Here is a 23,193-nt window from a genome sequence, read left to right as displayed (position 1 = left end):
AAGGAGATGGCATGTTTCTGTATACAGCTGGTGCCTACTATATGTCAGTTCTATCACTCCATCACATCTTTAATTCCTAGCATCCCCATCTGTGACTGCTAACAAGTCAGGAAGGAGCCAAGAGTGAAGCTGGAGAATTTAATTCCTAATGGATGACCTCCAAGATTGGAACATCTATCTGTTCTCCCCCATCATCCCAGATGAGGGCTCAAGCGAGGCTTTGCTGATTGTCACAGTTGAGGTGGTGCCAGGACTGAGTTTGGGGACCCCCAGTTGGCCACTCCTGGCCAAGACAGAGTGGCAGATGTGGTTAACAGCTGGAGTAGCAGCAAGAGAGAGGCAGGCAGGTTTGTGGAAGATAGGCAGAATGAGACTGTCCAGGCCCATCTGCCTCCTACATCAGGGCCCCAAGCCCCCTTCCTCGAGCCCCAGTCGACCCTGGGGGCTGGGGGACAGGCTATTAGGGTCAGGGGCCTCCTGGTCAGGTCCCCAGGAGCCTCCACCTCCAGGGTCTACAGTCTCCAGGCGCAAGGCTGGAAGCAGGCCCAGGCTTCGAGGCACAGCTGGTGGGAAGGCCCAGGGTCCAGGCAGCCCAGAGGGCCCCTCCTCACTACTACCTCGGCTGCCACTGCTGTGACCCCTGTCAGGGGCTACCCGAGGCAGCTGGCGACTCTGGGGTGAGGGACTACGGCTGCCACCACGGCGTTCACGAGATGAGGGACGGAGAGCAAGACTCGGGAAGCGGGCTAGGCCTGGGCTTCGACTACGGTGTCTCTTGGACTTGCCAGGGCTGGGGCTGCGGGACTTGGGTGCCAGCAGCTCCAGAGTGCTGTCATCCTCCCCTTCTGAGCTGGTGCCTGAGCTGTCTGTGCTGCTGCTGGCTGATTCTGAGGTAGGCAGCGAGATCTGGAGAGAACACCGGCCACTGGGGCAACTCCACTCTCCAGCCTGCCCACTCCCTCCTTCCCTGTTGGCAGACCCGGGGAAGTCCAGCTACTGGTCTAACTAAGGTCACAGAGAGAACATGGAAGATGTGACATTCGACTGGGACAACTTTGCCTGCTTCGGCCCTACCATCTGATCTGTTTACCTGAAAGGGTTCTGTGACACCAATGAGGATGCTGTGGTGGTGGCTATAGTAACCCAGGATGAAGTCTCCATGGCCCTTGGGCAGTGACTCCTCACTGAAGGTCACCTGATGGACACAAGGGTAGAGGCCCAAGCTGGGGCCGGGGGCAGCCTCAGGACTCCCTTCCCCAAGCAGAATTCTAGTGTCCCCAACCCTCCCCTCCTTGTAAGTACCTGGTAGGTATTCCCATCTGCTTCTTCATGCTTGGCCCAGACATAAGCCACGTAGTCCTTACAGTGACGGAAACCCACCTAGGGAAAGAGGAACCGGGTTGTGATCCCCTAAAACTAGCAGCTTCCTAGCAGAGCATCAAACATGGGATAAGCCAGTGATACAGGGGGCCTACAGGCCCCTTCCTTCCCCCATAGTGACTTCCTTCCCCCAGATTCTTGTCCTTCTCACCCGGTACAAGCCAATCCAATCCCAGGAGCTTCTGGCAAATACTGTTTCCACGCGATACCTCACTACAGCCTGCTCCGGCCGTGCCCACTCGTCCGCTACCTCCAGCCGCACCAGAGGTACATCATCCCTGAAGGCAAACTGCCCAAGCAAGGCAGGGACAGAGGACGATGTCAGAGCAGACCCTTTAGCATCCCACATACCTAGAGCTTTTGAGTAGTGACCCATGCTTGTAATAACAGTACACTACAGGCTGAGGCAGGAGAATGAATAATTCGAACATAGCCTTGGGCAACACAGTGAGTTCTCGGCCAGAATGGGATGTATAGTGAAGCACTATTCCAAAATTATGGTAAGAATCAAAGTAAAACCAACCAAACAAAAATTCCTGCCTCCAGTCTGGGCTCCCTTTTGCCCTGAGCCTTCTTAGTTAGTCGGTGAAAAATGGATTTGAAGCCAGCCAGTCTTAGATTTGGCCTCAGCTCAGCTATTGTCAGGTTATACAATGGGTGACTTCCTTAGTTAGCCTTTCAGCAGGAAGACCCTTGTCTGGAGACTCTTGTTTGGTTTTAATTTTTTTTTTAAATTTGTTTTGTGCATGTGTGTTTTGCCTGCATGTGTTTCTGTGCATTATGTGTGTGCCTGGAGCTTGGACCTGGAGTTGTAGGTGGTTGTTAGCTGCCATGTGGTGCTAGAATCAAAATCTGGCTTCTTTGGAAAAGCAGTCAGCGGAAGAGCAGCCAACAAATGCTTTGAACACTAAGCTATCTTTCCAGCACTACAGGCTCTTGTTTTTAATACCCAGGGCTAAATTACTGATTCCCTGAAGTATAATTTGTAACATATTTCAACAACTGCCCAGCTTAGGTGCTCACTAAATAATTTGCCTAAATGAGAGCAAGGAAGATAGGTAAAGTCCTGCAGTACACAGGATTCTGGGATAAGGTCAATTTCCTCTAAGAAGAGGCCAGAAATGGGTGGCTGGAGACCTCAGTCCATGTTCCCGCTCTACTGCTACATTGCTGTGTGACCTCAGACAAGACCCTGGCCATTCCCAGACTGTTTCCCCCATCTGAGTCTTACTCTTAAGGGCCAACTAATAACACTGCTTTGTCATGAGTCCATGAAGACAAATTATAATCATGAGTGGTTTTCCTCTGGGACCAGCCAGGACAACCAGGGAGTCACCTAGACAGGTGGAGTTTCTGCAGTGGCAAGCAGCCAGAGTCCAGGCCACCTGTGTCCCTAAGGAAGAGCTCATATGATGCCAGCCTCAGGCCTTTGTCTGGTCCCTGTTGATCTGGTTTCAGGTTTCTTTCCCTGGCTTCTGAGCCTAGCTGTTCCAGAAGAAACCAGTACATTCTTTCCCTGTCCCAGGTTCCTAACTGAAGGGCAGGTTGAACTGTGCTCTAAGACTTTGCAAGGTCAAAATCCCTGCAGAGGCATGGTGGTACACACCCATAACCTTAGTCCTTAGGTGCAAACTGGAGATTGGATTCTAGAATGGTACTTGGTTGGACACCAGACCAGGCTACAAGAGAGTCTGTTCTCAAAAACACAAGAAAAACAAAGCAAAACAAACAAAATACCCAACCAACCAAAAAACAAAGCCTGTGAGAGAGTTTGGTGAGTAAAGAAAGAGGCTTTATTCTCGGGGTGACCTGAGTTTAATCCCTGGGATCCACATTTAGAAAGAGAGCACCAACTCCCAATAGTTATCCTCTGAACTCTTTCAGAGAGTGCACACATGTGCACACAAGTAAATGTGAAAAAAAAAGCTGGGGGTGGGAGACAAAGCAAGGGCTGGAGAGATGACTCAGTGGTGAAAGGCATTAGCTGCTCCAGAGGTCCTGAGTTCAATTCCCAGAAACCATATAGTGGCTTACAACCATCTGCAGTGGAATTTGATGCCCTTTTTTGGTGTGTCTGAAGACAGTGACAATGTACTCACATACGTAAAATAAATGCATCTTTTTAAAAAAAAAAAAAAAACCATAAACAAAAACAGAGGACCCAGATTCAATTCCCAGCATTCAAATGGTGGTTTACAACAATCCACCCTCTTTCTTCTGGCCTCTACAGACACCAGGTGCACAGAAGCACACACAACCAAAACACCTATATGCATAAAATAAATAAATAGCCCTAACTCTAAAATAGAGAGGAGACTTTGGATATTTCAGACCCTAAGGCATTTAAAGGGATGGTGTAAGTAAAGGAACCTGCATATGGTGGATGTCTGGTTGGTCACTTTGGGTTTTATTTTTAAGACAGAATTTCAATGTGTTCCATAGAGGCCTGGAACTCATTATATAATCCAGACTGGATTTGAACTTGAAATTCTTCTGCCTCAGCCTCCAAAATGCTGTAAGTAGAGAGATTTGCCACCATGCTTGGTTCAATAGGTAATGTTTATTATTGTTTGACCCAGGGTCTCCCTAGGTGGCCCTGGCTAGCTTTGAACTCTTGATCTATCTGCTTCACTATTTTCAAACCTGGAATTGGCCACCAGCCCCAGCTTACAATAACTTTTTTAAAAAGTTATTTTTTCCTTTCACTTCTTTCTGCAATGCTGGGATTGAACCCTGTGTCTTACCCATGCTGGGGAAGTATCCTACCACTAAGCTGCATCCCAAGCCCCAGGTAACATCCCACCACGGGAAGGACAGGACAGTGTGGCCTAATGCTGAATCTCAAGGTGAGGTCCCTGACTAAGGGCCACAGTGTGGTGGCGCATGCCTGTAACCTTAACACTTGGGAAGCTGAGGCATGAGGATCATGAGCTTGAAGGAGCCTAGTACATAGCAAGAAGTGATCTAAAAACAATAACAACAAAACTTCTACCCCATCCCTGTTCCAGAGTTCACAGGAGGCCACGCTTGGGCGGAGCCCCAGCCCCAACTGAAGCTTTGGCTTAAGTCCTATTGACTGATCACGTGACAAAGTTACCATAAGAAACATACTTTGGCCTGCAGGGCTCCTTCTTATCAGACCAAGAAATCTAGAAACCCCAGCTTAGGTTTCAAGGTTGGAAACACAGGACCTACCCTGTTCTGCTTCTGCTGCTAGACTTGGGGCACAGTGCCATCTCAGTAGGAGCCTGAGGTTACCCTGGAGTAAACCAGAGAGTTAGACTATAACGTCTTCCAAACAGCTTCTGATGCTCCGGAACTGCCTCCTTTTACTTTGGCAACCAGGAACCTCAGTTCTAAACACAGTGACGTCACCCTAAGCATCCCTGTCTGTCTGGTTCCCCTGGTAGACACTAAAGCCAAGGAGGTTGAAGTTCCTTATGTAAAACAGCATACAGTATGTGTATGCAACTGTATATCCCACTATATGTTTTAATTCATTTCTAGATTATTTATAAAACTTGATGTAACACAGATGACATGAAGGCTGTTGTTACACTGAGCTGCTTAAGGAAAATGACAAGGGAAAAAACCTACATATGTTCAATACAGGCACACTGTTTTAAGAAAAGAATTTTGAAGTGATTTTTCAAACTGTGCATGGGGAGGTGGGCATATGCATGCGTATAGGTGCTCACAGAGGCTTGAGGCCTCAGACCTCCTAAATCTGGAGTTATAGGTGACTGTGAGATGTCCCATGTGCAGCTGGAAAATGAACTTGGGTCCTCTGCAAAAGCAGTATATTTTTCAAATTTTAGGTTGATGCCCTAAACATTTCTTGGAAGAATAAAGTCAGCTACAGATAGTGGAAAAATATGAGCTCTTCAATCAAACTGTCTTGGGTTCAAATCCTTCATTTTCCTCTTACTGTGTGACCCTAGTCAAGGGAGGTCCTGTCAGCCACAGTCTCATCTGAAAGGGAAGATTTTTTTGTTTGTTTGTTTGTTTGTTTTTTGTTTTTTCAAGACAGGGTTTCTCTGTATAGCCCTGGCTGTCCTGAAACTCACTCTGTAGACCAGGCTGGCCTCGAACTCAGAAATCCGCCTGCCTCTGCCTCCCAAGTGCTGGGATTAAAGGTGTGCGCTACCACTGCCTGGCGAAAGGGAAGATTGTAACCCCACTCCTTCCTTATCTGAAGAAGATGGATGCTGTTAAGGACAGGTGGACAGGTTGCTGATAGAGGATGTTCAGTTGGGCCAAGGGACATCATGAGGGGCAGATGAGGCCAGGACTTACCTGCAGAATGAACTGGGCAGCAACAGGCTTGTGGTCACTGACAGTGTATTCCATGTGGCTGCGGTAGCTGTGCTGGGTCACCTGGAGCTTGTGACTCTCTCGTCCCGAGGGGCTGGGACCTCCACTTGGAGCCTTGACCTTCCACAGAATGCGATCTGTCCAGGCTGGCTTTCGCTTCTTGGCACTGTAATAGGAGAGGGTAGCCTGAATTTCAGGGGCTAGGGGTCAAAGCACCTTCCCAGCTTTATCTTCTGTCCCTTTCCCTCGGCCCACCCCATCTCATGGTTTACCTGGTATCATATTTGTTGGTACCCACATCAAACTTGAAGGTGGGAGCAAAGTTAAGGGGCCCTTCCTGGAAACCTTTCAAGATGGGCCAAGTGTTCTTGGCCATGTTGAGCTGTGAGAGTCCAGAAAGGCAGAACAATAGCTTGGGCCTTGTACAGCATCCAGAGATGGGGTGGGGCAGATGTGGTCAAGGGCAGAAACCTGAGGGGGTGGTTGAGTTCAGGGTCAGGGAAGGGGAGGAGGATCACTACCTACCTGGTCCTTCTCCCAGAGCTGATGCAGTTGGTTGCTGTCTATGGCGAACTTGACAAAGTGTAGGTCATAACTCTCAATGCGGAAGTTCAGGTCCCCAAACCAGAATACAAGGCTGCTCCAGGGTGGGAGTGGGGGGTTAGTGGGTCCACAGAGTGCAAAGGCTCAATACAGAACCTTCCTGGCACCCAACCAACCCTTTAGAAATGCCAAGGGGTGGGGGTTGCCAGCGCCTTCAGTCAGGCAAGGAATGGAGGAAAAAGAGACTCTAGAGACATCAGGTGAGGACCCTCAGCAAGAAGATGTTCCTCACCAAAGCTCTATCTTGCAGGATCCTCCCCTACCCGCCCCCCCCAGCCCCCCAACTCAGAGAAACTGCTAGCTGCCTCGGTTTTTCTATAGGTGGTATGAGCAAGTCACTCACACCAGTCAGCAGGCCCACCATTCTCATCCACCCAACCTGGCACTTTGCATCCGCACTTACTCATGATCCAGGATGCCGTGTGCTCCAGGTCCCTGGAATTGCTGGAGGCTAAGGATAGTTTGAAAGTTATCCTTGCGCTGCTCTGCCTTGTCCATGTGTGCGGGCAAGTGACAGTTTAGGAAGCACAGCATGTGCCCGAAGGCTGCTAAGCGCACACTTACTCCGCCCTTGTTACCCTAGGGGTGAGGTTTGACAGGTCATGGGCCTGGTCTGGGCCAGGAGGGGAGTCACTGGGCTGGGCATAAGATTGCCTGTGAGGAGCAGAGGAGGCTTAAGCTTAAGCGGGGATGAGTTCTAAGGAAAGAAACAGGAGGCTGGGACAGGGAGGGGCCAGAGAAGAAACGGGGCGGGGCGGGGCGTGGCGGGGCGTGTGTGTGTGTGTGTGTGTGTGTGTGTGTGTGTGTGCTTGGGATGGGGCAGGTCTCAGAGTAAAGGATGGAAGCGTGAGGTGGGGGATCTTGCAAGCCACCCTCAGGCCCATCCCCCCCAGACCCCTACCCCCGCTCACCCAGTAGCCACCCAGGCCAGTCCGAGTACAATCCGTCTGCACGTCCCGTAGGAAGGGTAGGTGGTAGTACTTGGCAAAGAGCAGCAGGATGACACCCTGCATCCTCACAGTGCTCACCTGCAGGGGGAGGCGTGCTGGGGACCTTCGGCATACAGCTCTCCCACAGCCTCTGCCTTTGCTCCCTTACCCCCTTATCTCTCTACCCCAGCAATAGAGAGACCCAGCAGTCTCTCTGAGATGGGAGCAGGAATCCAAAAGGGTCCCTCTTCTCACAAGGGTGTCTGTTGTTACCAGCACGAAGTTGAAAGGTCCCAGTGCGTCCATGAAGAGCTCGCTCCACTGGTCGGTAAAGAGAGCATCCTTGAGCCGCTTGTTGATCATGGAATTGACTTCTTGCAACCTGGGAGGTGAGGGGGGAGGGAACAATCATTGGATTGGAGAGGCTGTTTTAGAAATTCCTTCTATGGGTGTGTCCAGGAGGCCAAAATGCCCTGGAAAGGGAGTCCACCCACATCGCTCCTCACCCTATGGCAATCATATCTGCACCATCACTGTCATGGCCACCGCCCAGGTGAAGAAGAGATGTGACATCGTCAGGGGGCATGGCAGTCCCCACATTCCATGTAACCACAGTGATCCTGGAGGAAGGTGCATGGGAGGGTTTACTGCTGGGTACCATTTTCCCACCCTCCCTTTCTCTTTCACAGGACTCCTTCTGGGGAGTTAAATATGTAAGGGCCCTTAGAAAAAACCCAAAGTGGGTCTAAGATCCCTAACTACCTTCCTGGGAAGATAAACCCAAGAAGCAAGTTTCTAAGAAAGAGACAGCATCTTCTAGGGTCCCAAAGTTGCTCCAGCAGCACCCCATCTCCCACCCCATCAGTTTACCTATTGAGGTAAACTGAGGTAAAATGCAGGTCACCCTGGAAGAATGACCCGCCTCTCCTTTCAAGCCCTAGGAACTTTTCATGAGAGAGAGCCAGGCCCTCACCGGAATCCGGGGTCGCTCTTGCAGGTAGGCTGAGCTGACCAAGAAGATGTTGGTGAGGTGGTGGCGGTGGCTGGGCTTTCTTGTGCCTGTAGGTTAGGGCTTGGGCATCTGCCAGGCCCTGCACCCTGGGTGACAGGTCTTGGGAGTGCCACCTCAGGGGCTGGGGGCACACTGGGAGAGCGGTTAGGAGAACGACTCGGGGAGCGGCTGGGAGACCGAGGTGGCTTGGGCAGAGGTGGGGGCACAGTCTGGCTTGAAGGGATTCCTGGCCGAAAGGTAGGGGACAGAAGTCCAGGGGAGCGGGTGCCAGACTCTGGAAGACCTGGGCTTACATCCAAGGGCAGGGTCTGTGGTGGCGGCGGCAAGACGGGATCCTCCGGGCTATGGCGTGGAGCCTCTGGTCTTGCACGGAAGGAGGGGGAAAGCCGAGGATCTGAGGAAGTTTGGGCAGCCCTTGGAGGAGAGGCGGCAGGACCAGCTGCCTGTGCTGGAGCGTGGAGACACCCGTCTGCAGGGGGAATAGGCCTGGGAACTGCAGTATCCTTCTGTCTAGCTGGCAACTGTCTCTCAGAAGCTGGGGTAGATGTCACAGATGCTGAAGCCAGGTGACCCTCCTGAGAGGGTGACAGGACAGGACTGGGCACAGGGGAAGGACTGGAGGGGGACTGTGGGGGCTGCTCCTGAGAGGCCAGCACTAGGCTTAGGCCTGAGGTTGCCAATGCCGGCTTAGGTCCCACAGAGGTGGGTGATAACTGCTTCTGATCCTTGGAAGTTGGAGATAGGATGGGCCCTAAGGGAGCCGGAGATGGCCTTGGCATAGCAGAGGCAGATATTACTAACTGCCCCAGAGACTTTGGAGCCAGGATTGAGACCGAGGCGACTGGTGGAGGCTTTGGTCCTGCCGCGGCAGATACTACTAGCTGGCCCACAGATGTGGGGGCCGGGTTGGAGCTGCCATGGGGTGGTCTTTTCTGTTCTCCAGCGGTGCACAGTGGAGCTAGGATGGGTCGGGGAGAAGACAAAGCCAGTCTTGGCCTCTCTGAAGGAGGTGATACAGCTGCTCGTGGTCCCACAGGTGCCAGGGCCAACCTTAGTTCCGAGGGTGCCGGGCCCGTGTTCTTTGCTGGAAGCTGAAAACTTGAGTTTACCTTCTAGAGGACAAATAGATGACTCAGAGTGACTTTAGCAAGGGTCTGAGCCCTCACTTCCATACAGCCTCCATTAGACACATACAGCTCAGGATAGATCATTCCAAGGGAGTCCTTCCTGTTATCTCTCTCCGATCCATTCTGCTCCAGGTCAGTTTCTGTCTCAGAAGAGACAGGATACAAAAGCCATGTTTCCTTCTTAAACTTGAAACCCTATTCATAGATGGACAGACTGAAATCCTGAATGGGCTGAGTAGAGCACACGCCTGAATCTGAGAGCTCTCCTATTCTTCTTAGCTGGCACCTACTCCCTCTCTTCCCTGACAAGCTTCCTCAGGGCAGCTCCCCTTACAGAGGGCTGCTGACTCAACACCCCATGTCCCTCCATGTTCCTTCCTCCACAGTGCCAATATCCCTTAGGGCCCTCACACTCTACCCACCAACCTGACTCCTTGGTCATAGCCCTGCCTGTGCTGGTCCATTCCCAGTGGGCCATGCAGGTCAGGAGCTGGCACAGACACTGTCACATGTATTCCCCTCCCAGCTTTGTGTGATTTGAGGCAAATGTTCCTCAGCCCACAGACTGTTTCCCATCTGTAAAACTGAGGGACTTTTGGGAGGGTCTCTGACCATAGTATATCCTAAGGTGTGTACATCCAGGGTAAGGGGCCCATACTTTTAGCCTAACACTTCCTGGGATTCTCAAGTGCTTGGAGAGTAAGCCCACCCTCCTCGGCCAGTCAGTGTGGTCCGATGCCACGCCTCTCTCTGCCCAGGCTGGGCCCTCTTATCTTGCCTGTTCTTTCCCCACCTGTGAGGATAGGCAAATGGGTGTCCTTTACACCTGGCAGGTGGGAGGACACCTGCCTTGTCCACTCTGTTTATGATGTTCCCAGTCTCCGGAGGCCAGGAGAAAGTGTCCTTTGCCAGGGAGGACAGAGGAAGGTCTACACTCGCCCCAGGGTGGTCCCATCCTACTCTGGAGACACAGTTCAGTCTCTGTCCCCGTCTGTCCTTCTCGGTTCAGAGAACCTGTAATTCTCCTTCCAGCTGCCTCCCTGAACCCCACTTTCAGAGGCAGCATTTTGGATATTCTCCAGGTGTCCCGCTGTGTGCCCCCTCCCCCAAGCACCATACCGCCTCCAGCACTAACAACTTAGACATCCCAGATGTCACAGTTCTAGTCTTCAGACACAAGCCTCCTCATTTTGCATCGGCTCAGAGAGGACAAGCAACTTGCCCAAGGTCACACAGCAAAGCTGGAGAACAGCTGGGTCCCCTGACAACCAATCCAGAGTGTTTCTGGGGGACTCTTGACTGTGGCTGATGCCATTTCTCTATGGGCATCCCATCACTGCCCCTCCGGCATGACCTTTTTGCCCAGTCTCTGCTTGGTGGGCACAGAAAAGTGCCAGTCCCTTAGCCAGGGGCACCGGGGTGCCTGCAGAGTGTGTGTGTGGTGGGGGAGTGTGAGAGCAGGAATCAGGAGTGGGGGCTAGGGTTTGGGGGCTCTTACCTTCGAGGGTGTCCCGGCTTGCAAAGCCCCATGGGTCCCAGGCAAGGGTCCCAGTCCAGTCCTGGTCCCTGGCCTGGCACTACCACTCCTGCTCTGACCCTTCATGTCTGCAGCAGCCCCCGGCAGCCCAGCCTGGCTCCCTTGGGTTCTGGCTCCAGCTCCTCAGCTCCCAGGAACCAGTGATGTCATCAGCCATTTCAACCTGCTGAGAATTTAAAGGCACAGGCACCCACTTCCCATATTGAAGGTGGCAAGGGCTAAGTGGCTAGGAAGGAACTCTTCAAGCTGGCTGCTGATGTTAGAACATCAGGAGTCACATAAGCACCCATCAGCTTGATCCTCCTGAATGCTGAAGGAGATCCCACCAGTCTGTCCCACCCTCCAGACAGTAGGCCAGACCCACCATTGCTCCAGGGAGGAGCACAGGCACACTCACAGGTAACACAGGGACAGGTGGTTCAGAGGTCAGCAGCCTCCTCTCCAGGGCCTCAGGGACATCTGCCTTGCCCTGTCACTTTCCTAACTTTCTGTTTAGCTCAGGACTTGTCTTGGCCCCCACCCTTACCCCATTTTTAAGCCTTGGGCTAGCTCCCCCCCTTCCACCTTATCCTTGCCTGGCTCTATTCTTCCCATACCAAAACCAGACAGCCAGGCTCCATCCACTGGAGTCTTCTCCCTTTCAGACTCTGCCAGCCCCTCCTCTTCTGCAGACATCTCAGTGGCCTCAGATGTCCCCACACATAAGCCGGTCACAGTCCAGTCCCAGCTTCTCTCTCTAACACTCACTCACTGGGGTGACTCTGAAAGGCACTTGTCAAGGTCACCCCATGAACTAAGGAGGTCTTCTGAGTTTCAGTGACTTAACCCAGTGATCCAACCGCCTTGAACCAGTGGGGTATGTGGGAGAGAAAACCAGGGAGGAGAAGGAAGTAGCAGTAGGAGAGGGACTTGGCAGGAGAGTTAAAAATAAGTCTGCAAAGTTTAGGGTGGTGGTGACACATAGCGTAACCCCAGCACTGGTGAGGCCAAGGTAGAAGACTGGATAAGAGTTGAGGTTAGCCTGGGCTATAGAGTGAGTTCAAGACCAGGCTAGTTGGAGATACATAGTGAGACTTTTCTCAAAAAGTCCAAACCAAAACCAAGCCTAAACTCCATTAAGTTTTCAAACCTTAAGGAATAGAACCTAATGAGGCTGACAGATGGCTCAGTGGCTAAGAGCACTGGCTGCTCTTCCAGAGGACTCAGGTTCAATTCCCAACATGCCAGCTTGCAACTCAAGATTCAGTGACTCTATCACAGACATTCAGGCAAACCACCAATCGAAGAAGAAGGAGAAGGAGGGGGAGAGGAAAAGGAAGAGGAAGAGGAAGAGGAAGAGGAAGAGGAAGAGGAAGAAGAAGAAGAAGAAGAAGAAGAAGAAGAAGAAGAAGAAGAAGAAGAAGAAGAAGAAGAAGAAAAGTCTAGTGCCTAACAGGTACAGGGGTATGTTTGATGAATGAGTAAATGAATGAATGAATGAATGAATGAACAAATGAGTGAAGTGAGAACAGTTGAGCCTGTAATGCCAGCACTTTGGAGGTAGACACAAGAGAATCAAGAATTCAATGTCATGGGGCTAGAGAGACGGCTCAGCAGTTGAGAATGGGTTTGCTCATCTAGGGGAACCCGTGGAGGGAGGCATGGGCTGGAGGGTTTTGCCCTGCTCCACTCTGATTACTCTCTGCTAAGTTATCCCTGGAATCCCCATTTTTTTCTAGGGTAACTAGATTGTACCAAAGATGAATTGAACCCAGGTCAAGTGGAAATGTTCAGAGTTCTTTTGCTTGTTTGTGGATGTGCATTTGTTTTTATCCATCCATCCATTCATCCATCCATCCATCCATCCATCCATCCATCCATCCATCCATTCGTCCATCCATTCGTCCATCCATCCATCTATCTATTTATTTGTGTGTATGGTGTGTGTACTTGGTGTGTGCCCATGTAGGTGCAGAAGTTTGTGTCCAGGTGCACACACGTGGAAGCCGGAGAAGGCCTCCGGTGCTCTTCTCCACCACTCTGCCTTATTCCTTTGAGACAAGGTCTCTCACTGAATCTGGAAATAGGCTGACAGCCAGCAAGTCCCAGCAAGCCCTCTGTCTCTGCCTCACACCAGCTCCATGTTAAGGTTTCAGGGGCACACGACCATGCCCGACTTTTCCCACGGGTTCTGGGGATCCAAACTCAGTTCCCCATGCGTGCACAGCAAATGCTCCTATCCACTGAGGCATCCCCCAGCCCAAAATGTTCAGCGTTCTGTAGTCCTTTTAGGTCAATAGCCATCTCTGCATCTTCACTGGCCTGAGCCAACCCCCATGTGAAGTTCTTGGCAAGAGATACTATAAGGTTTTTCCTGGCTGTGCTGGCTCTGCCAGACTCACTCTGGGTCAGGCCTGTGTCTCTGGATTAGCATCTTTGTAAGTAAAGCTGAAATGTGTAGGGGCAAAGACTCAGGCCAGCATTGATCGTGAACAGAAAGGTATTTTGATGGCAGTGGCAGTAATGGTGACGGTGGATATGCTTGTGGTGGGTATGCTCGTGCACCTGATTACGGTGGACTGATGGCAGTAGTGGTGGGTGGGAGGGACGGATGGCAAAGGTAGAGACCATGGTAGTGAGGAGGAGGATGGTGAGGTGGGGGAGGAGCTGATGGCACATGCAAGTGAGAAAGGCACAGGTCGTGGTGAAAGCCATGGCTGTGAGGGGTGCCGGAGACGAGAAATGGATAGACAGTGGGAGTGTGGCCATGGTGGAAAGGGTGCTGGGAGAATTGGAAGTGAAAATGGAAACGGAGTTTTGCATGAGGAAGGATGTGAGTCCGGCCACAGTCACCAGAGTGGAGCTTACCGGTCCAGTCCTCCAGCTCCTGTTTTACAAACCGGTAAGTAGGATCCTGAGCTTCTGATGCGATCCTGAGAGAGTGTGAAGTCACTGCCCCAGGACCAAGCCCATGGCTGAGAAAGGGGCACTGAGACCCTTGAGAGCCACACAGACATCACAGAAATGAACGTGCAGGTCGCTTCTCTGCCCCAGGGATGTGACCCAGGGTTTCCTGTCATTCCTGTCCATTGGGCTCACTGGAGCTAGGGACTTCACTTGGGGGACGTCCCATCCCTGCCACTGACTTCCTTGGGGGGTTACTAAGAGTCCTGATCCACTTAAGGAGAATAAAAGCACTAGATACTTCCTGAGTTTGCTGTGATGATCAAACAAGCTATACATCTGAAGAGGTTAGCTTAGATTGGGCATGAGCAAGCTCCTCTCTCTGTCACCAGCCATTCCAGACCACCCATTTAGTGGATGTTGAAACTGAGTACTGGGGTGGTTGTACTCCTGGAAAAAAAAAAGAAAAAGAAAAGGGGGTGGCGGGGGGTGGACCCCTGCTGAAGAGGGAGCTCGTAAGAGCTATATATGAACTTCTGGAAGGATGACTAAGGAGGTTGATAACAGGCTCCGGGACTCAGGGCGGCAGGCAGGCTGGGGGCAGCTGCCAGGGAGAACCGCCCCCCTGGAGACGGCTGTCTCCAGAGGCCCCTCCCAGCTCCCTGCTTTGTCTCACTCTGTAGAGTGTGCCAGGCAGACGCTACTGCTCAACCAGCCCCTTTCTGGAAACTTTTCACACTCCCCTTTCAGAAGCAGGTTCAGGTCATGGGTAGGAAGGAGAGTTCTGGTAGAGGAGAATACTCCCCCTGGCTCTCCCTGTGAGGCTGGTCAGAAGTTCTCCAGTAACCGAGGAAGAAACTGGGGCCGAGTACAGGTCAGGAATGGGCAGTGCTCCTGGGGAGGAGGGAGATAGATAATTCTCCCCCTACAAAAGAGGTCACATGACTGTTGAAGTAGAGGAGTCTGAGGTAACAAGGAGAACAGGAGAAATGCCTGGGAGCCAGGTGAAGGCTGGGGTGGGGAGGACCCACGGGGAGTGCATTCAAAATCTGGTTCTGTGCCCTCCTGGCCTTGTGGTTCAGACATAATATGTGGGCCGTGGTCCAGGGACGAAGAGAAGCGTTGCCCCTCCCTCTCCTCTTGCTTTCTCCTTCTAGCTCTATCCTGTATCTCCATCTCTGCATCCTTACTCAGACCCATGAGAATGAAGTCACACTGTGGCACTACGTGGGAGATGTCTGAAAAGGTGGCAGAGATAAGCATCAGGGAAGATGGCGGCAAAGGAGCACTCCGTCTTGGAGCGTCCTTCTTGGTAACAAGTTTCACATTATAGGGGTGACTCCTCATTCCCCCTTTCTGGAACAAATGGATGTTATCTTCATTCACATGCTGCCACTCAGGAAATGGGCTGGAGGAGGAGTGACTTTTCCAAGGTCACACAGCTGGGGCTGAGCTCAGACATCTTTCCTCCCTCTCCTTTGCTCCCCCTCCTCCCAGGCACCCGATGTCAGCTGCTCTAAAGTGAGTGGCTATTTTTATTCTGGTGCGAGGGACCTGAAACAGCAGAGCCATGTAGGTTAGAAGACTCTAGGACACCAGCCTCAGCAGGCAAGGAAAAGCTCACTGCAGGCGCAAGACCCTGCTAAGCTTGCCTGGGGGAATTCTTGTTCCTTAAAGACTTCCCTGTCCTGGGCTCCCGGGTCTCCAAACAGTTCTTCATTGGAGGTCAGAATAGAGCACAGAACCAAAATAAGCCGCATTCATGGTCCTCATCCTGTCTCCAGCTCAAACACTAATATTGAAATTGACTAAAACTTGATCCCATGCCAAGGCTAACCCTCTACTCTAGCTCTCAAAAGAGCTCTGACCATCCCTTTTAACCAGCCACATACTGAATCCTGAGGTAAGCCTGACAAAAGGCCGATCCCAACTTGAGACCTTTTTTTTTTTTTAATTGGTTATTTTATTTATTTAACTTGAGACCTTCATTCTGGACATAGAGTCAGCCCTAAGAGTGAATGCTAACCTCAGTCTGGATAAATTTTTTTTAGACTAAATCCCAGCTCTGACACAAAATGAAACACTGGTTTTAGTCACAGAGCTCTGAGCTTAATCATTGACCAGCCCTTGATCTCACAATGAATTTTCAGCATGTATCATGCAAATTCTGTTTACTTTGGTCATAAAATGAAGCACTGAATCTGGTTAAAGTCCAAGTCCTGAGCTTAGTTGTTAACTGAGCCTTGACCCTGGTCATATACTGAGCCTTAATCCCGGTCAAAGACTGAATCCTGACTCCAACCCAGGTTTAGTTCTAAACCTATAGGACTTTTGTTATTGCTGTCATTGCTATTGTTATTGGTGGTGATGACATATAATTTGAGAAAGCCTCACTTTGTAGCCCAGCCTGGTCTTGAACTTATGATCCTCTTGCCTCTGTCTCCCTTCTTTTTTTTTTATTGTATATTTTATGTATTTACATTTCAGATGCCATCCCCTTTCCCCATTTTCTCTCCCTAGAAACCCCTTATCCCACCCCCCCTTCTCCTTTTTGTTTTTATACCATTTTAATTACATGCAAGTATTAAGGTCAGTTCTAGGTTGAGGAACTAGCAATACAATAGATGCAAATAGTCAAGGAACAAGCAAGACAATAAACACAAATAGTCAAAGAACAAGCAAGGCCTCTGTCTCCTTTCTTAATTCTTTGCTTAAACTAAGGGCTGACCCTGATGTGTCTAAACTCATCAGAGACTAAAGCTTCACTCCCACCCTAGCCAAGGGGCCTAGAGTGCACACTGGCACCTCAGGGGGCATGGGCTGTGAGCAGAGCAATGTCCTGAGAGGCCTCGTGCTGCTGATGCTAGGATGTTCCTGGTACTGTTGTAGCCATTGTCTCTATTGCTGGTTCTACTGGCTGGTGGTCAGTCCTCAGCAGACCAAGCTGTGGCCCAACAGCCACAGCGTCCAGGTTAATGCAACGAGAGTGGTTTGGTGGCATCTGTCCAGTGAACAACAAGGACTCATGGGGAACTGGGGTTTGGGTGTGTCAGCAGAAAAACCACAGGCTCTGTGGGGCCTCTGGCTTCAGTCACCCTGGGGGCCCTTATTGGGAAAGATAGAGTCTCTCAGGTAGCGGTTGGGGTGGAGGGAATCAGTGGGTTATATTCCACTCTTTTGTAAACAAATTTTTCTACTTAAGTTTAGCTAACATATACTTACAGAAAATACAGGAAAGAATACAAAGAAGGAAAAATTTACCTATAATTTCAACCTCCAAGAGATAGCCATTTTTATTCTTGGATTTTTTTTTCCTTTTAGATTGTTTTGATCTCATCTAACATATTCGTGTATACATGTTTAATAAAATTGGTTGGCTGCTACAGCGACCATCCCATCCATTTCCATCTGTGTCCTCAATGAACAACAATGTGGCTGACCCTGTGCCCAGCTTTAGGAATGGGTCGAGATTGGTTATTCCAATGAGAAAATGTCAGGGCACATGACTGAATCATACAAAATTAGTGGGAGATAAGGAGACTTTTGAGGATTTTTTTAAAGTGCATTTTATGTCCTGGCAAGTTTGAAAGCAAGAAGAAAGAAATCTCACCCTTCCCCCCTTAGAAATGGATGATGGTGTCAGCAACTCTTCGTTAACCGTACCCCTCTCCCTCACTTCTCGCTGTCTCTGTAGCTGGCCTGGAACTCACAGACATCCACCACCTCTGCTTGCTGAGTGCTGAGGTTAAAGGCTTGTTCTACCACACTCAGATTGGAGATTTTTTTTTATCGTCTGTATTTATTGTGGGGATGGGAGTCTGTGTGTGTGTGTGTGTGTGTGTGTGTGTGTGTGTGTCAGAGGACAACTCTCAGGAGTTGGCTCTCCTACTTTGTGAGTTCCAGAGATTGAACTCAGGTCATCAGGCTTTGCAGCAAGTGCCTTCACTTTCTGAGCCACCGAGGCAGCCCTTCACTCTTTATTTTTTTTGAAAGATGCTACCTCATTGCAGCTAGATTCACTGATTTGGCTAGACTGGCTGGCCAACAAGCCCCCCAGTCTCTTCCTGTCTCCTGGTGTTGATTATACACTGCCTGGTGCACTTCTAGGCTTTCTAGGGGGCCAGGCTCAGGTTCTGTAATTCTCCCACTGAGCCATCTCTGCAGTTCTAAGCTTGTTTCAAACTCTTAATAATCAAGCCAGTGTGAAGGAGATGTAGAAGGGTCTTTCTCTGTAGCCAAAGTGAGCCTTGAGCTTGAGGCAATTTATAGCCTCTGCCTCCTGAGTGTTGAGATTACAAGTGTGAACCATTATACATAGCTAAAATTGTGTGTGTGTGTGTGTGTGAGTGTGTGCATTCTTGCATGTATGTATGAATGTATGTATCTATATATTAGGTGTGTGATATTCTTTTACATATGTTTTATTTTATGTGTGCCAATGTTTTGTCTGTATGTATGTCTGTACACCACATGTGTGCATGCTCACAAAAGCCAGAAGAGGGCATCAGATACTGCATCCCCTGGAACTGGAGTTACATAAAGGTGATTGTGAGTCACCATGTGGGTGCTGGGAATTGTACCCTGGTTCTCTAGAAAAACAGGTCATGTTTTTAATGCCAGAGCACCCTCTCTAGTGTGTGTGGTGTGTGTGTTATTTTTGAGTCAAACGCTCATAGGTTTAGGCTGGCCTTGAACTCACTATGACACAGAAGATTACTTAAAAAAATTTTTTTTTATTTGTATTTTATGTATATGATTATTTTGCCTGCAAGCATGTCTGTACATCACATGCATTTCCCCAGTGCTTGTAGAAGCCAGAAGAAGGCATCAGATTTCCTGGACCGAGAATTACAGACAGTTGTTAGCTTCCATGTGGGTGCTGGGAATCAAACATGGCTTCTCTGGAAGAGCAACCTGTTGTCTCAACTGCTGAGCCATCTCTCCAGCCCCTCTGAGGATGGCTTTGAACTCTGATCCTCATGCCCTGTCTCTTAAGTGACAGGATGACAGGTTTGTAGTATCGCAGCCAGCTTTCACAATGGTGTAGGGATCTAAACTCAGGTCTTTACGCTTATGCAACAATTGATCCTACGTGTTAGGTTAGCTCCCAACTCTAAAGTCCTATTTTTATATTTGTTTGTTTATTTATTTGTGTGTGCTTGACATTATAAACGTGAAGGTCAGAGGGCAATTTGTGGGAGTCTCTTCTTTCCTTTTGTTATATAGGTTCTGGGACGTGAACTTAGGACATTAGGCTTAGCAGCAAGTGCCTATAATCACTGAACCATCTTGCCAACCCCCCATTCCATTTTTAATATGCATTTTTAAAGTGCTGGAATAAGCCCAGAAAGGTAAAAATACCTTGGATCACAAGCAGCGTTGGCTCAGTGTTGACAAGGTTCTCTGGATTCCGTGGGAAAGGGCACAGTGCGTTCTTGCTGTTTGCCAGGGATTGGTTCCAGGGCACCCTTCCATACTGAAACTCAAAATATGAGGATGCTCAAACCCATAGATAAAATGGCTTAATATTTTCCTAAAGCCTGTGTGGCCCTCTTTTGTACGTTTTATCATTTCTAGATAATTTATAACACCTAATACAAGGCAGATGCTATAAATAGTTGTCATGTTCTATTGGTTGGAATAACAACAAGAGAAGAGTCTGTGCATGTTCAGTACAGAGGCAGTTTTTACTTCCTAATATTTCCAACTTGAGACTGGTTGGATCCAGGGTGACAAAAAACTGATTGTACTTGCTGTGTCTGCTGACGGCGTGAGGACATGAAGTGCTACCTGCTTCAGTTTTGGTCCGGAGAGATGAACCACAGAGGTGTCTGGGGCTCAAACCCAGATCTATGACTCGGTCTAGTTTACATTTCTGAAGCAGTTCCTAATCTGCAAAACGGAGTTCATTGGTGGAGGGGGGAGTGTTGGTGAGGAAAAGGAAGAGCTAATAATGGAAGGCAACACAGCCAGAGTCTGTCCTAATAATCCCAGCCCTCAGGAGGTTGAGGCAGGAATATTGCTTTGAGTTCAAGGACAGTAGGAGATTGGTGTGTACCGTCTCTGACTAGACCCTGTTCAAATGAGATGCATTATGTATATTAACCCTTTCAACCTTTCTAGGTAAAAAGGATAGGTAATATTCATTTGTAAAAATTTACATTTATTATTATATGTGTGTGTGCCTGTGCAGGCACGCACATGCCATGGTGCACGAGTGGAGATGCATGTGGAAGACAGAGCACAACTTGTGGGAACTGTTTCTTTTTCTTTCAGGTTTCTTTCGCAGGTTTGGGGGATCAAACTCGGGTGTCAGACTGGAGTGGCAAGCGCTTTTCCCCGCTGAGCTTTCTTGAGCGGGGCATAGATAATGGTCCTCTCTACAATGTGTGCTTTGGGGAATTGAAGCTTTGATCGGAATTTCGTTCAAAGACATCAAAAGCGTATAAAGGAGATCGCCTAGGTTCCTGCTTCCTAATCTTAACGCTCTGACCCAAAAATCCTCCTGTCCATCTGCGAGCTGCCTGCGCCCTCTAGTGACACGAAGTAGCACTGTCTCCTGGCATCCTGTGGAAGCGTTCACACTTAGTGGACAAATGCAATATGGAAATTGTAAGGGCTGGGAACATGAAGTCTAGAGGACCAGAGAATAGCTGGGACAGGGCTGGGGGCTAGTGGGAGTCACGTACCGGATCTGGGTGGGATGGGAGTGGGATTGTTTCTAGCTCTGGAGGCGTGGTTTATGGCTGGGCGGAGCCTCTGGCTTGGGCGGGGCCAGTTTGTAAGCCAGACGTGGCGCAGCGGCCGAGTTTGGGTGCAGCCTGCGGAACGTCTCCTGCCCAGGCACAGATGAGCATCCTACTGTTGCCGCCGCCGCCGCTGCTGCTGCTTCTTGCAGCCCTTGTGGCGCCAGCCACCTCCGTCACCACCTACCGACCGGATTGGAACCGTCTTCGAGGTCTGGCCAGGGGTCGGGTGGAGGTGAGTGCGCCTTTTCGCAACCTTATTACGACAGTTCCACAACCCTGCTGCCCCTCATCCTGGAATACAGTCCACTCTGGGCTCAGGAATACTAGAATTCCCGAGTCTCCCCCTTTTCCTCCTGCACGGCCCAGGAATCATCCCTTTTATTTCCCAGCCGCAGGATGCCCAGCATCCAACTGTGGGAGAAAGAAACCTCGTCCTTGCGGCCTGGCACTCTGAACCCTTTGCTTTGCTCCAGGCTTGGCTCTACCGTGGGTCTCTGGACACCCAGCCCCCTCTTTTCCAGGCTATAATTTTTCTAAAACTGGCCCTTAAAACTCCACTTCTCTCTTCTCTATGGATAACCCCACTTTTTCCCGTTATTCCTCCCCCTCCCACCCCGACTTAGTGCCTGGCATTCCAGAATCACTCTTCTTCTGGTAGGGAGAAATGAGCTTCTAAGCTCCTCCCCTCACTGTACTATGCTGTAGCCGAAGGAGAAGGTAGGGAAATGAGATACCAACACTCCACAGCCACCCTGGACCACCACCCCCATCGTCCTGCAGGCCAAGGAATTCCCCTAGAGTCTTCCTAAGTGATTCATATGCTTGCAGACTCCTCGTGGGCCTTAGTTGGTTTTTTTTTTTTTTTTTTTTTTTTTTTTTTAAACAAAAGAGAATGTAAGGGGGGGGGGGCATGAAATAGGGAGGTAGCCTCCCTTCAGGAAGTACGGAGAGTCCATCTACCCTCCCAAGTTAGGGAGGAGCAGCCAGATGGTCTATGAAACTGGACCACAGGTGGCTGGCAGGGCTAGCTCTCCATGGGGTAGGGTGGGGACCAGATGGCAGGTGCCTCTAACAGGGCCCTTAGGGTAGTTCTGAACTGTTTCCTTCTAGTCTGATTCTCTCACGGGGTTTCAAGGGCCAAAGGCCATGGTTAGAATTCTACTGACAGCGGGGAGAATGCTGTAACACTTGTCTCCTGGGCACTGGTCAGCTATCAATAATGTGCAGGCAGGGACCCATGGCTGGTTCTTCTCCCTCATCCTTTACCTGGACTCTAGGCCCGAGCTTTCCAACCTGTACAGATGTCTTCTTGCCCACGGGACCTTTACCTCCATCCACATCTTGATGATCTTTCTGCTCACAGCCTGACCCAATTCAGGGTTAAGGATGGCATAGTCTTGGCTGTATAGCCAAGCTGGCATGTGAGGGACTCCTGATTTATTATCCCATTTCTCTCTCCCCAGACCTGTGGAGGATGACAGTTGAATCGCCTAAAGGAGGTGAGTTTGAAGGAAGGGCTCCCCCTAAGGAATGAGGAGCACTGGTCACTGACTGGGGGCCAGGTGGGAATCCCTGTACTGTGAGGCAGGAGACTGGACCTGACTTGGTATATGACCTCACTGGGCCTCATTGGCCATGTCTAGAGCGTCTGAGGCCCTGTTCTCTAATGCTGTGGTTCCTCCCCAGGTGAAGGCCTTTGTCACCCAGGACATTCCACTGTAGTATCCTTTTCCTGTTCTAGGGGAAGGTGGATGGGTAAGGCACCTGGGAGAAGCCTGTTTTTTCAGAGGTTGAAAATGATGTTCGTCTGTCAAAAAGGCTGATGTTGACTGTACAGGAGATTCTAAGGAAGTCCAAAATTAAGTAGGGAAAAGAGCTTACTAGTGAAGAGAAGGGCCCTTTACTTCTTTGAACCCTATTCTCACAGCGAATGAGGATTGGGTCCCCACCTAGGCTTAAAGTAAGCGACCAGCTAAAGGGTCCCAAGGGTCACCACTCTCTTCCTCTGCTCTCCCTCCCACCTCCTTAACATCTCCTGCAGCCACAACCTGGTGATGAAGCACCTCCCTGGGGCAGACCCCGAACTCGTGCTGTTAAGCCGAAATTACCAGGAACTAGAGGTGAGGCATTGGCGGGAGGGGCTCCAGAACAGTAGCTAAGTGCTGATCCCGCCCTTTCTCCATCTTAGCGAATCCCACTCAGCCAAATGACTCGGGACGAGATCAACGCGCTGGTACAGGAGCTCGGCTTCTACCGCAAGTCGGCGCCAGAAGCGCAGGTGCCCCCCGAGTACCTCTGGGCGCCCGCTAAGCCCCCCGAGGATGCTTCAGAGCGCGCCGACCTGTAGCCCCGAGCCACGGTGTAGCTGGGACCCCCTGCCAGAGCCCCGGAGACAGAATGAAGCGCTCAGTATCCCGGGAGCATTTCTCTTGCTGAGGGCCGACGCTAGTCTCCAAAGCAACGGAAATGGGGTGTATGGGGGGGATTCCTCTCAATTCTCCCTTTACCCTCCCCAGCTCTACTAAATCCTCTTCCTCCATGCTGAGTCTCTTCTTACTTGCTGAGATTAAATAGAAGTTCCTGAACATCCTCGGGTGACTCCTCCCACTGCCTGGCTGCAGGTGTGGGGTTACACTAGGGGATAATTCACATCTGATGC

At 50.3% G+C, this 23,193-nt stretch overlaps 2 protein-coding genes across 4 annotated transcripts; one reads left to right on the top strand and one right to left on the bottom strand.

Annotated features, from left to right (window-relative positions):
* Positions 1-124: 124 nt before the first annotated feature.
* On the bottom strand, positions 125-11,042 carry Inpp5j (inositol polyphosphate-5-phosphatase J). 3 transcript variants are annotated; one of them, XM_034509445.2, is made up of 13 exons: positions 10,864-11,041; positions 8,200-9,350; positions 7,733-7,846; positions 7,500-7,608; positions 7,209-7,325; positions 6,701-6,876; positions 6,220-6,331; positions 5,967-6,076; positions 5,677-5,860; positions 1,532-1,669; positions 1,303-1,380; positions 1,091-1,195; positions 125-906 (listed from the first exon to the last, which is right to left on the bottom strand). In XM_034509445.2, the coding sequence occupies exons 1-13, from the start codon at positions 10,966-10,968 to the stop codon at positions 400-402; spliced, it is 3,006 nt and encodes a 1,001-aa protein (XP_034365336.1). In that variant the 5' UTR covers positions 10,969-11,041; the 3' UTR covers positions 125-399. The 3 variants fall into 3 exon arrangements, 2 of the variants coding, with proteins under 2 accessions (XP_034365336.1, XP_076794355.1); XM_076938240.1 differs by having other exon boundaries at positions 8,200-9,329; XR_013111781.1 differs by having other exon boundaries at positions 764-906; positions 1,091-1,223; positions 10,864-11,042.
* Positions 11,043-20,552: 9,510 nt separating this feature from the next.
* Selenom (selenoprotein M) lies at positions 20,553-23,073 on the top strand. Its single transcript, XM_034508898.2, has 5 exons — positions 20,553-20,766; positions 21,998-22,033; positions 22,221-22,255; positions 22,576-22,654; positions 22,723-23,073. Exons 1-5 carry the CDS (start codon positions 20,635-20,637, stop codon positions 22,879-22,881), a joined length of 441 nt encoding a protein of 146 aa, XP_034364789.1. The 5' UTR covers positions 20,553-20,634; the 3' UTR covers positions 22,882-23,073.
* The last annotated feature ends 120 nt before the right edge of the window (positions 23,074-23,193 follow it).

This window comes from Arvicanthis niloticus, chromosome 7 (genome assembly GCF_011762505.2).
Source record: "Arvicanthis niloticus isolate mArvNil1 chromosome 7, mArvNil1.pat.X, whole genome shotgun sequence".
Taxonomy (NCBI): Eukaryota; Metazoa; Chordata; class Mammalia; order Rodentia; family Muridae; genus Arvicanthis; species Arvicanthis niloticus.
The sequence above is the reverse complement of the archived record's forward strand: the minus strand, read 5'-3'. Positions and strand labels throughout refer to the sequence as shown.